The sequence below is a fragment of the Elephantulus edwardii genome, unplaced genomic scaffold (genome assembly GCF_000299155.1).
Source record: "Elephantulus edwardii isolate Elephantulus edwardi_28Jun2011 unplaced genomic scaffold, EleEdw1.0 scaffold00084, whole genome shotgun sequence".
NCBI classification, from domain to species: Eukaryota; Metazoa; Chordata; class Mammalia; order Macroscelidea; family Macroscelididae; genus Elephantulus; species Elephantulus edwardii.
The window spans coordinates 10,379,394-10,395,952 of NW_006399834.1; the positions used below are offsets into that span (position 1 = coordinate 10,379,394).

Genomic DNA, 16,559 nt, shown 5'->3' on the forward strand with positions numbered 1-16,559 from the left:
CTCCTAACAGCATGTCCAAAGTATGTGAGACAAATTTCGACTCCTTGGCCTCTAAGGAGCACTCTAGTTGTAATTCCTCCAAGACAGGCTTGATTGTTATTTTGGCAATCCATGGGTGATCAGTATTATTCTTCCAAGTCACAATTTAAATGCAACTGATTCTCTGTCATCCTGATTCATCATTCACCTTTCAAAAGCATACGAAGCAACTGAAAATATTATTGTTGTAAGCAAGTGTGTGTGTGTTTATGCTATGTTTACATATCAACACATCAAACAAACCACATAAGAGGCACAATTATTAAATCTTTCCTAAAAATACTGACATAACACATGGAATTGGATTTCTGGGATAATGGTGTCAGGGAAAAGTTAGTCAACTGGTATTAACTTAAATTCACAAAGATAATGTTCTACATCCCAGTTTGGCAAGTAAAAGTCTGCAAGTGGTAATCTAATATATTATTGTTGGTCCTTATTCCTACGAAGCAAAAAAAAAATCAAATACTCAAAACACATATTAATTTATGGGATTAAAAGCCCACATGAACCAAAGCCTCTTCTGAGATCAGAAAGTATGAGATTATAGTACCTAATTATCAGGGGCACAAGAGAAGGTCCTTGACAGAATAAAAAAAATAAAAGGGGGGGCAACATCAAATTCCTAAAAAAAGCCAGATTTACTGAACCAAAGAGACTAGAGGAATGCTCAAAACTATCACCCTAATCTAACTTTTGCATGCAGAACTGAAGTTATTTCTGAAAATCACCTTTTAGGAAAATATTAGTGACTTATAAACAAGTCCACTCATGTGTAATGCACAGTGGAACCTAGACAAATGGAAACAGAACAAATGAAGAAAAAAAATACTAGTAAGAACGCTGCCGCTGCTGTTGTTATAACCACGCTAAGTACAACAGTCCTGAAACCTGCTCTATCCTGTACCAACTTTAATGTCTCTGACACACCTATTCTCATTACCCCAGTCACTGAGTTAATCCGTCTCATCAAGGGTTTTCCTTTCCTGAGCTGTCCCTCCATCCTCCCAAGCATGATGTCCCTCATCAAGGACCAGTCCTTCCTTGCAACATGCCCAAAGTATGTCAAACGAAACCTCAGAATCTTAGCCTTCCAGAAGCAGTCTGGTCTCACCCTTTCTAGGACAAACCTGTTTGTTCTCCTGACAGTCCACAGTATATTCAACACTCCAGCACCACAGCTCAAGGTATCAATTCTCTATCATCCCAAGTCACTATCGCAGCTCTCTCACACATAGCAAACGAAGACTATGGCCTGGATCATGCATACCTTTAGTCTCCAGGTTGACATCATAAATAATGCTGACACACTGTAAAAGCTATAATCAATGCCATAGACATTTAATATATAAAACTTGTTAAAAGGACCTCAGGTGGCATAGTCCCTAGGGAGTTGGAGTAACTCCAACACTGCTGCCTTTCTGGCAATTCCAATTCACCAGCTGCTCTGGGAGAAAAAGACAGGCAATATTCTCCCATGTTATTTACAGTCTCTGAAAACCAAATGGAGCATCAGATTCAACTCAACAGCAGTGAATTGTTGAATTAAATTTGTAATGCAAATTTCACTTAAAATACAATAAAATCTTTTCTAAAAAAGAAAAGGTGGTGGTTATGGACACAATTTTATCAAATAAAGATTTTTCTTTAAATGCTTACACATAATTATCAATTGAAATGTTAAGCACTATCAATTCAACTGTGACTCATAATGACTCCATGAACAACACATCAAGCATCAGTAAATTTAAAAAAATGAATTAACAACCTAGAAAGAATACAAAGCATCTTCTTAGATCACAATGCTAGAAAATTAGAAATTAGTAACAAGAGGATAAAGGAGAAAAAAACCCATACATTTGGAAGCTGAACAATACCTCAAGTGGGTACCAGAAGAAATAAAAAATGAGATTAAAAAGTTTCTTGAAACAAATGACAATGAGAAACACCACTTACCTAATCTCTAAAAACAACCAAAGCAGTAATCTGAGGTCATTTTGTAGCAATAAGCAAACACATTAAAAGGCAGGAAAAAACGACCACTGAATCTCTAACCCAACATCTCCAACAAATTGAGAAAGAACAGCAAGAAAACCCAACACTCTCAAAAAAAAAACCCGGAAATTATAAAAATTAGAGCAGAAATAAGTGAAACAAAAACAATTGAAACCATCAACAAAACCAGGAGTTGGTTCTTTGAAAAGGTCAATAAAAACTACTAACAAAACTAAAAAAGACACAAATAATACAAGTAAGAGATGAAACAGGCAACATCACAACAAAACCAACTAAAATAAAAAGGCTAACATTGTAATATTATGAAAAACTATACTCAAACAAATATGAAAACCTAGAGGAAATGGACAAACACTTAGAAATTCACAACCTATACCACTCACTTGTAAATGACTATAAACTATTATGTGATTGCTTTTTTTTTTTTTTAGACTGTCTTGTTTAAATAGTGACCAATGTTTAAGGCTATTGAGATAAGCCAACTTTTACTAATTAATTGGGAAGTTTTTTAAAGAACTGATTAAATTTAAAGAATTAACTTGCAAAAAAAAAAAAAAAGAAAAGAAATTCACAACCTACCTAAACTGACACAAACTTAAACTGAGCACCTGAACAGACCCACTACAAAAGAAGAAATTGGAAAGGTAATAAAACAACTTCAAACCAAAAAAAAAAAAGCCTTGGACCAGATCGTTTTACAAGTGAATTTAATCAAACATTCAGAGAACTGTCACCAATTCTACATAAGCTATTTCAGAAAACAGAAAAAGATGGCATTCTCCCAGATTCATTCTATGAAGCAAACATATCCTTGGTACAAAAGCCAGTAAAAGACACCACCAAAATAGAAAACTATAAGCCAATATCTCTCAGGAACACAGATGCAAAAATCCTAAATAAAATCCTGGCCAATGAAATCCAACGATACATCTAAAAAATAATACACCATGACCAAGTGGGATTCAAAACAGGTATGTAAGGATGATTCAACATAAGAAAATCAATCAATGTCATTCATGACATCAACAAAGCTAAGAACAAGAACCACATGATCCTATCAATAGATGAAGAAAAGGCCTTTGACAAAATCCTTTCCTGATTAAAACACTCAACAAAATAGGATTAGAGGGGTACACTTCTTCAACAGAGAAAAAACATCTATATGCAAACCCAAGAGCCAACACTGTTCTCATTGGAGAGAGATGAAAGGCATTCCCTTTGAGAACAGGAACTAGGCAAGGATGCCCACTTTCATCTCTTACTCAATATTGTATTGGAAGTCTTAGCAATAGCAAGAAGACAGAGGAGGAGATAAGAGGTATCCAAATTGGCAAAGAGGAGGTAAAATTATCTCTATATGCAGATGATATGATAGTATACTTAGAAAACCCTAAAGACTCAGCAAGAAAACTACTAGACATAGTTAACCAATTCAGCAAAGTGGCAGGATAAGAGACCAACAATATGTAAGAGAGCTCTGGTGGCTTAGTGGCAAGAAGCTGCACTGCAATCCCAGGGGTACAAGGTCCAAATCCACCATGAGCACGGTTTGAATCCACCAGATGCACCTCTGGAGAAGGAGGGGAAATTTCCTCCTGTGCCAGTAGGATCCAATTCGATGGTACACAATAAGAAAAAGGAAACAAATTTGTCTATGGTGATCCTTCTAGTATCTAAACACTAGTAGCATCATAACACACTATTACTTGAACAACAGACTGACAAGAGGACTGGTAGGATTTTACTGCAGACTAAGAAAAACTTTGTCAGAGAAAGACACTAGATTTACAAATAACTGTTTTGACTACACTTTGAAAACTCTTAGCAAGGAAAGAATATTGGGGAAAACAAAGTTAAAGTTCCATGATCCCCTCCCAAAAAATAGATAAGCAAAATCTGCCTCGTCAGCAATACTTATCATGTTTTGATGAACTGTATGCCACATTATATAGGCAAAAATAATAATTAATATTTCATTTAAGTAAGAATCGGGAATTTTAGAATATAAACTCTTGGAATTGTGTTTGTCATATTTTTATAACTGAAAAACAAGAATTTTATGTACATCAAGACTACATTTATTATATACCAACAACAGAAAAAAACTAACGACATCACGTGCATAAACTAGGTCTGGCATATTAAAAAGCTCAATTAAACTTTACTGAAGAATACTAAAGTGGCATTTATAATATAGTACTACACACTTAATAGACTTCATTCTTCTAATAATTGCTACAAAGATAGTGGTTATAAACATAGTAGTAAGACTACAGATTTTGGGTACAATTTCCAGACCCAACTGCCAATACTTTACACCCAGGTGAACACCAGAAAATTATTTCACTTGTGTGAGTCTCCTTACATAAAAACCAGAAACAGCGACCTCATATAATGTATAATGCTGATTAAATTGCAGTTATAATTTTTATAGAGCATAAATTGCCAAAAATCACACAAATACCCATTTATAAAGCCCTAAACCAAATGATCCAGATCTCTGAAGGAGAAGAGAAGGCTTGGAGGCTTTGTAAAAGTTCCACAAGGTATTCTGACTGCTGGTTAGGAACGATCACCCTAAAGCTTTACTTAAAAATGTCTTACCAGAGACCAAGATAAGAAATGAAAAAGTTTGAAGACATGATCCTTTGGCTTCATTTCACATTTCTAAAACAGGCTTTTACCTCAAATTCTGGTTACATAAAATGACAACACAAAATTCTAGTTTGGTAACTTTTCCAAAGATAGGAAAAATATGATTCTGTGCAGCAATGGGCTTAAGTGTGTCAAAGACTGTAAAGATGGCATGTGATAGAATCGTGTTCAGACGTGTTCAGATCAATTATACTGTCAAGTACTCAACCTGACAGCACCTAAGAACATTAAAATTTTATGTAAAAATTTAGCATAATTTGATCTATTCATATTTATGATACTTATCAACATGGCACTTATTTCAAAAAGGTATCTGTATATTTGTTGTTGTGTACCATGGAGTCACAACTGACTAATAACTGACTCTCCAGCAGGTTTTCAGAGTCAGTTAATCAATCACAAGGGAGGAAAATGTCTATCCTCCTGTGGAGCAGCTGGTGGATTCCAACTATGTGCCTTTGGGATGCAGTGTAGCTTCTACAAGTGTATTATTTTAAAATGTATAAATATTTGTATAAAATATTTTATGCCATTTATCTTACTTCTATGTTTAAAATTTCAACACAGTAATTTTTAATGTTAAATTTTCTAATAATTTGTAATCCAATATACATATTTTTAAAATGTATTTTAGAATTTTACGTTATCTAAGGAAGCTTTGGTGGCCTACTGGTAGGAATATGCACAGCAATCCCAAAGAGATCTATCTAGCCTGCATTTAACTCTACAAAGAGATCTAATCTAATAATATACTAGAAACAGACTTGAAACTCTAAGGGCAGCACAGGAAGAAAAAGTAAATTATTACAATGAAATGTACAAAGAGCTGGAGTAGAAAATCAAAAGGGCCGAAGCACTCACTAAGCATTTAAGCTAAAGGAACTGAAGAACAAATTAAAGCCTAGAGTTGCAATACTTAAGGATGCTTTGGACAGAATATTAAATGATCCAGGAAGCATAAAAGAAGATGGAAAGAGTATACAGAGTCACTGTATCAAAGGGAACTGGTCGACAGAGAAGAATTTCATGAAACAATGTATAAGCAAGAGTCTGTGGTGATAAAGGAAGAAGTTCAATCTGATCTGAAAGAATTAGAAAAAACAAGGCCGAAGGAATTGACAGCAGACCAACTGCCATATTTCAGCAAAGAGATGTTGTCCTAGATGAGCTCACCAAATTGTGCCAAGGAACATGGAGGACAACAACCTGAGTGGAAGAGATCCATATTTCTTCCCATTCCAAAGAAGGGGACCCAACAGAGTGCAGAAATTGAACAAACACCACATGCAAACAAGTTTCTGCTGAAAATTATCCAAAAGCGACTGAAGCAGCACATCAACAGCTAAATGCCAGATGTGGAGGCTGGGTTTAGAGAAGACCATGGTACTAAGGATATTATAGCTCATGTTAGATGAATCTTGGCTGAAAGCTGAGAGTACCAGAGCAATGTCTATCTGGTGACTATGCAAAGGCATTTGACTCTGTAGATCACAATAAACTCTGACTAACTCAGAATGGGAATCACAAAACACTTGATTGTGCTTATGCAAAACATAATTGGACCAGGAGACAGTAGTCAGAACAAAGCAAGGAAACATTGCATGGTTCAAAATCGGGAAGGGTGTACACCAGGTATGTGTACTATCTCCATACCTTTTCAATACATACGCAGAACAGATCATCTGGGAGGCTGTGCTCTAGGAGGAGGAATGTGGCATCAGAATTGGAAGCAGACTCATCAACAATCTGCATTATGCAGATGACACAACACTGCTTACTGAAACCGAAGAGAAACTGAAGTGCTTGCTGTGGAAAGTCAAGGACTGCAGCCTTCAATATGGACTGAAGTGCAACATCAAGAAACAAAGATTCACACCGCTGGGCCGATTGGCAGCATCATGACAGGAGAAGAGACGGAGATTGTTAACAGCTTCAGCTTGCTTGGTTCCACAATCAACACTCTTGTTATCAGCAGACAGAAATGAAAAGAGAAATTAAATTGTCAAAAGTCTACTGTCAGGGACCTCTCCAGAGTACTGAAGAGCAAAGACGTCAGTGTGGAGACTAAGGTGCACTTGATCCAGGCTATTGTCTTTACAATTACTTGCTCTGCAATAGAAAGCTGGACAATGACTAGGGATGATAGGAGAATTGATGCTTTTGAGCTATGGTGCTGGAAAAGAGTACTGAATATACCATGGACTGACTGCTAAGAGAACAAGCAGGTTTATCCTAGAGAGGGTGAAGCCAGGCTGCTCCTTGGAGGCAAAGATTCTGAAGCTTTATCTGACATACTTTGGGCATGCTGCAAGGAGGGTAGATCCTTGGAGAGGAACAGTGCAAGAGAGGAAGACCAGCAATGAGATGGATTGACTCAGAGACTGGGGTAATGGGGAGTAGGTGTGTCAGAGACTGTGGGGTTGGCACAAGATAGAGCAGCATTTAGGGCTGCTGTACACAGGGTCGCCATGAGTCGCAAGCAACTTGAGGGCATGTAACAACACAGCAAAAACATAATCACGCTACTCCAAAAGAATCTGTGAAATAGTGAAAATCTCTGAAAAAAGATTATCTAGACACTTTTGGTAAAATGTTTTCAAAGCAAAGTTTAAGAATAGCTATACCAAGTCTGTCAAGTGATATAAGTCCAGAAGAATACAAACAAGAGACATCCTCGTTAAAGGATTTTTTTTTTTCTGTTGAGTAAAGAACTAGCAACAATGAATGAATGGAATTCCAAAATCTCTGTAGATGTTCACTGAAATGAAAAATAAACAAACTAAAAAAAAAAAAAAAAAAAAGAACTAGAAGGGCTAAGGCAGACACTGCAGGTTTCATGCATTCATAGGTTGGCAGACTTCAATGTCTTTCTCCAAAATGGTTGGAGGGTTTCGACAGCTGACCTTTCAGTTCAGTGTCTTAATGCTTTATCTACTGCACCACCAGAACTCTTTTAATATAGGTACACAGCTCTTTCCCCAGCTAATTACACTACTGATGTGTATGTGACTGTTACCTCTAACTTAAAAATGTTAAAATCTAAACTTGCATACAATTCTTAAAAAAAAACACACCACCCCAATTCTAAAGTTCTAAATGCTACAAACAACAGGGACCAGTAAAGTGTTATGAAGTGAGAAGATTCCATGTTTGAAAATAATGTTTTAAAAATTAACAAAGATATTAACCTTGTCCTACCCACACAGAAAATGAAATAGAAAGCACGGGGTAGTAGGAAAATTTTAAAATAACAGTATCCTAGGGAGTTCTGGTGGCCTACTGATACAAAGCTATGCTGAAATCCCAAAGGCACAAGGTACGAACTAACCAGCTGCTCCGTGGGCAAAAGATGGGTAACTTTCTCCCATGCGATTAATGCCTTTGAAAACCCACTAGAAAGTCAACTTTTGATCTGTTCCGACTCGATGGTACACAACAGTATTCTATAAATCCAAAGTATTTTAAAGCAGTTTAACTATGCACAAGTTAAAAGAAACAATTTTTACTTTTCTGAAAATAATCTTTTTTAAAGTGCAAGAGTTTATCAAAGCACAATTCCACTACAGTGACTTGATGAAAAGTCATTAATCATTTTTCCAAGTATGACGAAGTATCAAAGTACCTAAGTATTTTTAATTTTAAAAAATGTTAACTTTAACCATTTCGTAGAGTCAAGTTCAAAATTAAACTGAGTATCTGGGGCACTCTTTCAAAATTAATCCAATCTTCCAATGCCACATTTTCTTAACTATTCACCGGAGGCATAAATAATATATGATCTAAAACAACACTGCTTACTTCCTAATTATATACTAGTGTGAAGAACAGGTGCAACCGTATTTAGATGCATACTTTTCCTTCTAAGCCTAATTTTAACTGCAAAGAGATTTTAAAATAAACCTTTACAAGTACCTAGAAAAGTGACATTACTTTCTAAAAAAGATGAGGCAGTTTTTAAATCCAAGGCACAAGCCTTTAAACAATACCTTCCAAAAGTTAGGTTAAGACATCCGAGCGCATCCTAAAGTTCACCTTAAGACAAACAAGCCTGGTTTAATTAGAAGGGCGTTTAAACTTTGCTTCCCCAAGTAACTTAATAATATGAGAAAAGTACGCTTTACTTCAAGATAAATCTTTCATAAATACAGAAGAGACAGTTGATTTTACTTTTAAAGGGGGCCAAAGAAAGAAAAGATAGGTTTAAAATCAGTTCTAGAAGAGTAAACGTTGATGAGTCACTAAGTAAGGAAGAACTGCAAAGGGTCCAAGTGAGTAAGGCAACGTCCCAGGTAACAAAGTCCTTAAAAGTTGACAGGTAGGAAGGGAAAACTTCCTAGGTAAGCCTCAAGCTATTGTGTTTGATAGGAAAGAAACAGCTGTCAAGGGACAAGTGTGTACCAAGTCCAGGAAGGGGGTCAGACAAGCCAAGTCGGAGAAAGGGGGTGTCAGGAAAAAAAGCAGCAAAGTCTCGTCCACATTCCGTTTCTCAAGTTCTACACCTCAAAGAGGGTCAAATGAGAGTAACCATAGTATCCAACAGGCTACCAAGGAACTCTCCACAGAGACAATCTCGGCCTCCAGCCCCGGAGGCCCGGAAAGGCCACCTCCGGAGGAGCCCCCGCAGACGCCATACTAAAAACCAAAATGGCTGCCCCAAGGAAGCCCGCAACGCGCAGCTAGTGAGGGCTGGGGAGCAAGCTTCTGCGGGTAAGGGGGAGGGGGATCAAAAACTGTCGCCAGTCCTGCAGCCCCCCGAGCCTCAAAGGTAGGTTCCTCTCGGTTCCCCGAAGTCGCGCGCGGCCTCGGGCGAAGGAATCCCAGCCCCACCCCCCCGGCCACAATCCCTCTGTTGCGGACGCCCCGCACAGGGTCCCCAACGAGGTACCTGCAGTTCGGCCCGCTCCACCTCCCAGTGCGCCCGCTCCATCTCGAACCGAGCCCACTCGTGCTGGATGTAGTGCAGTATCCCTGGGATAGTGTACTGCTGCGGCCGGGACAGCTCGGGGCCTGCCGCGGGGCCCACTCCCTCAGCGGCTGGAGGACCTCCGCCGCCCACCGCTCCATTCCCCCCCGGCGAAAGGTTCATGTTTCCCCCGGGTCCCTGCTGCTGCCGGGGAGGTGCCGCCATCCCCGGACCGCCACCACCGCCTCCAGCGAGCTCATCCATTGTGTGTGAGGCCCCGGCCGGGGCGCAGGGCGAAACGCCGACAGCTGGTGGAAGGGCTCGGAAGGGTAGCCCCGCTGGTGGCGGGGCGGAGGCTGGCCGGGATAGGGGCGGGGAGGGAATCGTTGCCGTGTGCTTGCCGTGGGTCAGAGCAAGGAGCTACCGGCTGCCGCCATTACAGTCCCTCCTCCATCTGCCCGTCTCAGTCACTCACTTTAGGGAAGGGGGGGCTATTGGGGGGCGTAGCGAGAGGAGGAAGAGAGGACAGGAGGGTTGGGCAGGGGAGAGACGTAGGGCCGTCAACCCCGCACTGCACACTGGGTAGAAAACCACGCTGCGCCGCACGCCAAATAGCCAAATAGAGTCCAGCCTCACCCTACGCAGGCGCACTGGGCTCATTGACGCCGCCTTGCCGTTAGGGGGCGGAGAAGGAAGGCACTTGGGACCCGCCCCTAGGCCGGCTCACAGCTCCGTTTCTGATAGTTGAGCATGGTGGTGGTCAGTCTGTTTTGGGGAGCTCATCCACATCTGTCTTTGAGATAATTTGTTTTGTTCTAGTAGTCAGCTCCCATCGTCGTACCCAACCCTAGCGTCCAGGCCGCGCGGCTTCCTTCGGGGCTCTGTTTTAGTCAGTCAGGTCGTTCTGGCCGACCATAGCCGGTCCCGGATTCCTGACGTTTCTGTTACATTCCTCGCGTGTTTCTGGCTGTACCAGGGGTTTGAGCCTCTTTCTCTCCTTGTCATTTGCTCTTTCTCTGGTTTCTTACCAGCAGTTAGTTCCTCGGGCTTTGAAGACATATCCTTTTGGCACATACCCCAGGTCCATAGGGACGTAGTGACTGCATTCCCAGTCTTCGTCTCAGTTCTGGAGTCTTTTTTTTTTTTTTTTTGCCCCATTTCTGTACGCCTGTCGCTTGTCGCAACTTGTTCCCGTTTGCTTTCCTTTCTGTTTCTCAATCTTTCATGGGCGTTATATTTGAAGGTGTTAAGAGGACAACAGGAACGAGGGGTTTTTTTCTTGAGAAGGGGAGACAAGTGCTTTAGATCTTGACGATAGTGGGTAGAAACTGAAACACTGGTTGCCGTAAATTCTCGCTATTTTGGTGTTAATAGAATATTTTTATTGACACGGAAAATAAAGGCATCATGAGTACAGTTTAAAATCCTCCATGAAAGTGAAAAAAATGTTTTCCCTAATAAAGGTCAGTTGAGTGAATATACTCATAAGAGGCAAAGTTTCTTTACTCAAGTGTACATTTCTATATGCTTAGTTTCCCAGGAAACATCCTAATTGACCAGTGAGTTTTTCGAAGTGTTTAGCTGATAGCCATTTGACTGAAAAACAGGATAAAAATAACATTTAACAGCTGCACTTAAGGAAAAGTGTCTCAGTAATTATAACTGTGCAGGAAAAATGCATCTGAAACTGGCTGCATTTTTAAAATTTTTTTTCCTTCTTCTCTACCACACAGGCCACTAAAATTTTCACTCTGGAATATACTCATCCACACAAGACTTAATCTCAAACATAAAGTACTACAGCTTATTTTGTCATGACTTTTTTACAGTTTAATGAAGACTTGGTCAGATTTGTTCCCCATGCTGCCATGTTTATTTAAAGGTTTAGATTGTATACTAGTAATTACAAACTCCTTTAATTACTCTTTAGTGTTATTAAAGTACTGTTTCTCCAATTTTTGTAACCGGCATAGAACTTGTTTATACAATTCATTTGCTTTTGGAGAACACCATTGTATATGACAAGAGATACCATGCAGCCTGATGACTTAAATACATACAGCTAACTGGTTTGAGGGTGTGGTTGATGTTAACTTTAAAGAAAGGGAACATACATACTTATATTTCCCATTGTTGTTATTATGTGCCATGGAGTCCCCTGCAAGTCAGAGACCCTATGTACAACAGCTCTGAACCCTGCTCTATCCTGAGTGAACCTCACCATCTCTGACACACCAACCCTCATTACTCTAGTCACTGAGTCAGTCCATCTCATCAAGGGTCTTCCCCTCCTGTGCTGTCCCTCCAACCTCTCGAGTATAATACATATCCCTCTCCAAGGACTGATTGCTCCTTGCAACATGCCCAAAATATATAAGACAGAGCTTCAGAATCCTTGCCTCCAAGAAGCAGCCTGGTTTCACCCTCCCAAAGATGACCCTGTTTGTTTTCTTTAACAGTCCCTGGTATATTCAATTCTCTTCTCCTGCACCACTGCTCAAAGGCATCAATTCTCCTTTCATCCCTAGTCATAGTCCAGCTTTTTAATGCATAGCGCATAATTGCAACATTTCCCATAGGTATCTCAAATTCAGGGCAGCAGTAGTTCAGTAGTAGAATTCTTGCCCTCTATACTGAGTTCAGAGAGCTCTTGTAAGAAGCTGCACTACAATCCCAAAGGCATGTGCTTTGAATCCACCAGAAAAAGATAGGCAGCCTCCTCCCTTGGGATTTACTGCTTCAGAAAGCCCACTGGAGGGTTAGTTGTGTTGATTTCCATTCAATAACAATGAGTTTTCTAATATAAATAGTTATTCCCTCATCTTATTCTTCCCCTACTTCTTTCATTTTTTACTACAGTTAATCTGGCTAATTCTTAGGTCTTTAGTGACTGAAACTGTCCTGGATATTAAAAGTAAAATACACGAAGAGTTTCTCTTCTGTTGGGATTTGTTGTTGTTGTTAGGAGAATATTTTATAGAGTACTAAGGAAGTACTTTACAATGGCAATGACTAAACTTTACATTACAGTGACTAAAAACACACTGCAGTGAACTCCAACAATCTTGTTCTTATAGGTAATGAGCACCCATGGCTGACGTTAAACCTGCAACTTACCTAACTGGAATTCACTCCCTAAGCTATGAGTAATTTCCTCTTTTCAGCCTCATCATTGAGACATCTATTTGTCCTTTCATCAGTCCTTATTCCTTCTCTTCCATAAGATAATCCCAGTTTCATCCTATAGCTAATAATTATCAAGAATATCTACTTAGCTGAAAACCTCAAGGAAATGCATAAATTTCTAGAAACCCACAACTTACCCAAATTGACACAGGGATAAGTGGACCACTTGAACAGACTTAACGCAAAAGAAGAAATTTAGCAGGTCATAAAAAGACTCCCTCCCATGAAAGGCCTGGCCCAGATTGCTTCATGATAATAACACTTCAGAGATAATCTATCACTAAAGCTATATGTTAAAAAATAAAAAAAGAAGGAACACCCCTAGAGTACCATTCTATGATGCAAGCATAAGAATAATACCAAAACCAGCCAAAGACATCACCAAAAAAACCCTACAGACTAGTATCACTTATGAACATGATGCAGAAATCCTTGGAGGGGGAAAAAAAAATCTCAGTACAAAATTTCTTTTTCAAGGCGATAGAAAAAGCAATTTCCAGTTTCATTTAGAAAAGGAGACCCAGGATTAGCAGAGATCTTCTAAAACAACAACACCAAAAAAAATCAAGTTGGAGGCATCTGACTTCCTGATCTTAAAACCCACTATACAGCTGTAGTACATAGTCTTTGCAATTACTTGCTATGTGTTAGAAAGCTGGAAAATGACTAGGTTGATAGAAGGAGAATTGATGCCTTTGAGCCATCGTGCTGGAGAAGAGTATTATATATACCATGCACTGCTAGAAGAACAAACAGGTTCATCTTAGAGAGGATGAGACCAGGCTGTTCCTTAGTGACAAGGATTCTGAAGCTTCATCTGACATACTTTGGACATGTTACAAGGAGGGCCCAGTCTTTGGAGAGGGTCATCATGCCTGGGACGATAGAAGGACAGCGCAAGAGAGGTAGACCCTTGATAAGATGGATTGATTCAGTGACTGGGGTAATGGGGGTAGGTGTGTCAGAGACAATAAGATTGGCACTGGATAGAGCAGGATTTAGGGCTGTTGTATATAGGGTTGCTATAAGTTGCAGATGACTCAACAGCACATAACAACAACAGCTATAATAATCAAACCAGTATGATATTGGTACATTGACAGACATATAGATCAATGGAATAGAATCAAGAATACAGAAATCAACCTGTGGTCACCTGATATTTGACAAGATAAAACCCATTAAATGGGAAACACTGGCCTCTTTAACAAATGTTGCTGGCAAAACTGAACATCTGCCTGGAGAAAACGGAAATAGGATCCACATTTTATAACATACACAAAAACCAACTCAAAATGGATGAGAAACCTAGGCATAAAACCCAAAATCATAAAGATCATAAGAGACAAAAGGGGAATAAAATTAGAAGCCCTGGCCTACAACATAAAGAGGTTTGTGAACATAGCCAAAAATGCACAACCAGGAGAAGATAAGAACTTCTTAAAAGCAAATCCCTGTGTGCATCAAAAACTTTATGCTATAAAGTAAAAAGAAAGCCCATATATCTGGAAAAACATTAGGCAATGACATTTCAGATAAGAATCTTATAATCAAAGTTTACAGAATACTACAGGACCTCCACAAAAAAAAGATTGATAACTAAGTCACAAAATGGGCAAAAGACATGAAAAAACTTTTCACAAAGGAGGACATTCAGGTGACCAAGAGACACAAATAACAATGAGATACCACCTCACTTCAGCAGCAGTAGCAAAGTTCAACAAAATAGCAAATAGTAAATGGCAGAGAGAATGGAACTCTTATAAACTGCTGGTGGGATTTTAAAATGGTGTAACCACAATGGAAAGTGGTTTGGCATTTCCTCAAAAAGTTAAACATAGAAATTCCATGTTGTTGTTGCTATGTGCCATCGAGTAGACTACGACTCATAGTGGACCCTTAGAACAACAGCTCTGAACCCGGCCTTATCCTGAGCCAGTCTCACTGTTGCTGACACACTTGCCCTCAATGCCACAGTCACTGTGTCAATTCTTATCTCCAGAACCTTCCTCTCCTGCACTGACCCTCCATCCTTTCAAGAATACTATGCTTCTCCAAGGACTGGGCCCTCCAGATAACAGCTTGTATTTCTGGTTGTTCTCTGGAGATATAGTGTTTCACACATTTTTGGATAATTGTCAGAAAGGTTTTGTTTGTGATATTAGTGATATTGTTTTATAATTTCCACATTCTGTTAGAATAGGAACAAATATGGATCTCTTCCAGTTAGTGGGTCAAGTAGCTATCCTCCTGATTTCTTGGCACAACATAGTAAGCATATGCTGGGCTGCATCTGTTTGTTGAAATATGTCAATTGGTATTCTATCAATTCCTGGGGCCTTATTTATTTCCAATTCCTTGAGAGAAGCTTGAGTTTCCTCCATCATCATTGCTTCTTGAACACATGCTCATGCTCTTTCATAAAATTATTTTGTGTCAGCCAATTTTTTTTGGTACAGTGACTCTGTGACCTCCATCATGACTGTCTTTTGATGCTTTCTGAATCATTCAATATTCTGCCCATAGCAAGGATTCTAAAGCTTCATCTTACATACTTTGGACATTTTGCAAGAAGGGACCAGTCCTTGGAGAGGGACGTCATGCTTGGGACGGTTAGAGGTACAGTGTAGGAGAGGAATATCCTCAATGAGATGCATTGATTCTCGGGTTATGGGGGTAGGTGTGTCAGAGACAGTAGAGTTGGCACAGGATAGAAGCAAGGTTTAGAGCTGTTGTACATAGGGTCGCTATGACAACACATAACAACAGCAAGCATCTTTCAGTAATGCAACTTGAGGCTTGAATTTGTTCTTTAGCTTTTTCAAATACCAAGCAGGTTCATCCCTTTGTTTTCTAACTCCAGCTCTTTGCACATTTGATTATAATATTTTGCTCTGTCTTCCTGAACTGCCCTTTGAAATCTTATGGTCAACTTCTTAACTTCCTGGTTTCTTACTTTTGCTTGGGCTACTTGGCATTCTAGTACAATATTCAGATTCTCTCCGACTTCCATCTCAATTTTTTCTTCTTCCTCTTAGTAATGACCTTTTACGTTTGTCTTGGTATCATTTCACAGACCACCTGGTCTTTGTTCATTAGTGTTCAAGACCTCAAACCTGTTCTTGAGATGATTTTTAAATTCAGTTGGGATTCATGTTTTGGTACTTGTAAATTTGTTTTCATTTTCTTTAGCTCCACTTTGAACTTGCACATGAGTAGTTCATGAATTTGTTCCACAGTCAGCACCTGGCCTCGTTTTCAATAGCTGATAATTATTCCACTGCTAGGACTACATCCCAAGGAAATAAAAACTGAGACAAATGGACATTTGTACACCTATATTCATAGCAGAATTATTCACAATACCTAGAAAATAGAAGCAGCCCAGATGTCCATTAACAAATGAATGGGTTAAAAAGTTGTGGTACATTCACACAATGGAATACTATGCAGCACTAAAAAGTAACAAGTATGTAAATTGCTATATAACCCAAGACCAGGAGCTGGTTCTTTGAAAGGGTTAATAATGTAGACATACCTTTAGCAAATTTAAAAGAAAAGAATGAGAAGACACACATAACTCAAGTAAGAAACGATAGAGGTAACATCCTAATAGAACCAGGTGAAATTAAATTCATAATACTGAAATAAAAAAAGCTATACTCAGACAGAAGAGGAAGAAAAGACCAAAATGGATGTCAGAAGAAACTCTGAAGATTGCACTGGAGCGTAGAGAAGCCAAAGCACAAGGAAGAATTCA

At 39.3% G+C, this 16,559-nt stretch overlaps 1 protein-coding gene across 1 annotated transcript in view; it reads right to left on the reverse strand.

The window, feature by feature from the left end:
• STRN3 (striatin, calmodulin binding protein 3) overlaps nt 1-9,877 on the reverse strand; it is a 121,785-nt gene extending 111,908 nt beyond the window's left edge. The window contains exon 1 of the mRNA XM_006889972.1: nt 9,596-9,877. Coding sequence (XP_006890034.1) covers nt 9,596-9,877 — 282 coding nt within the window. The remainder of the gene's footprint in view (nt 1-9,595) is intronic.
• Nucleotides 9,878-16,559: the final 6,682 nt, after the last annotated feature.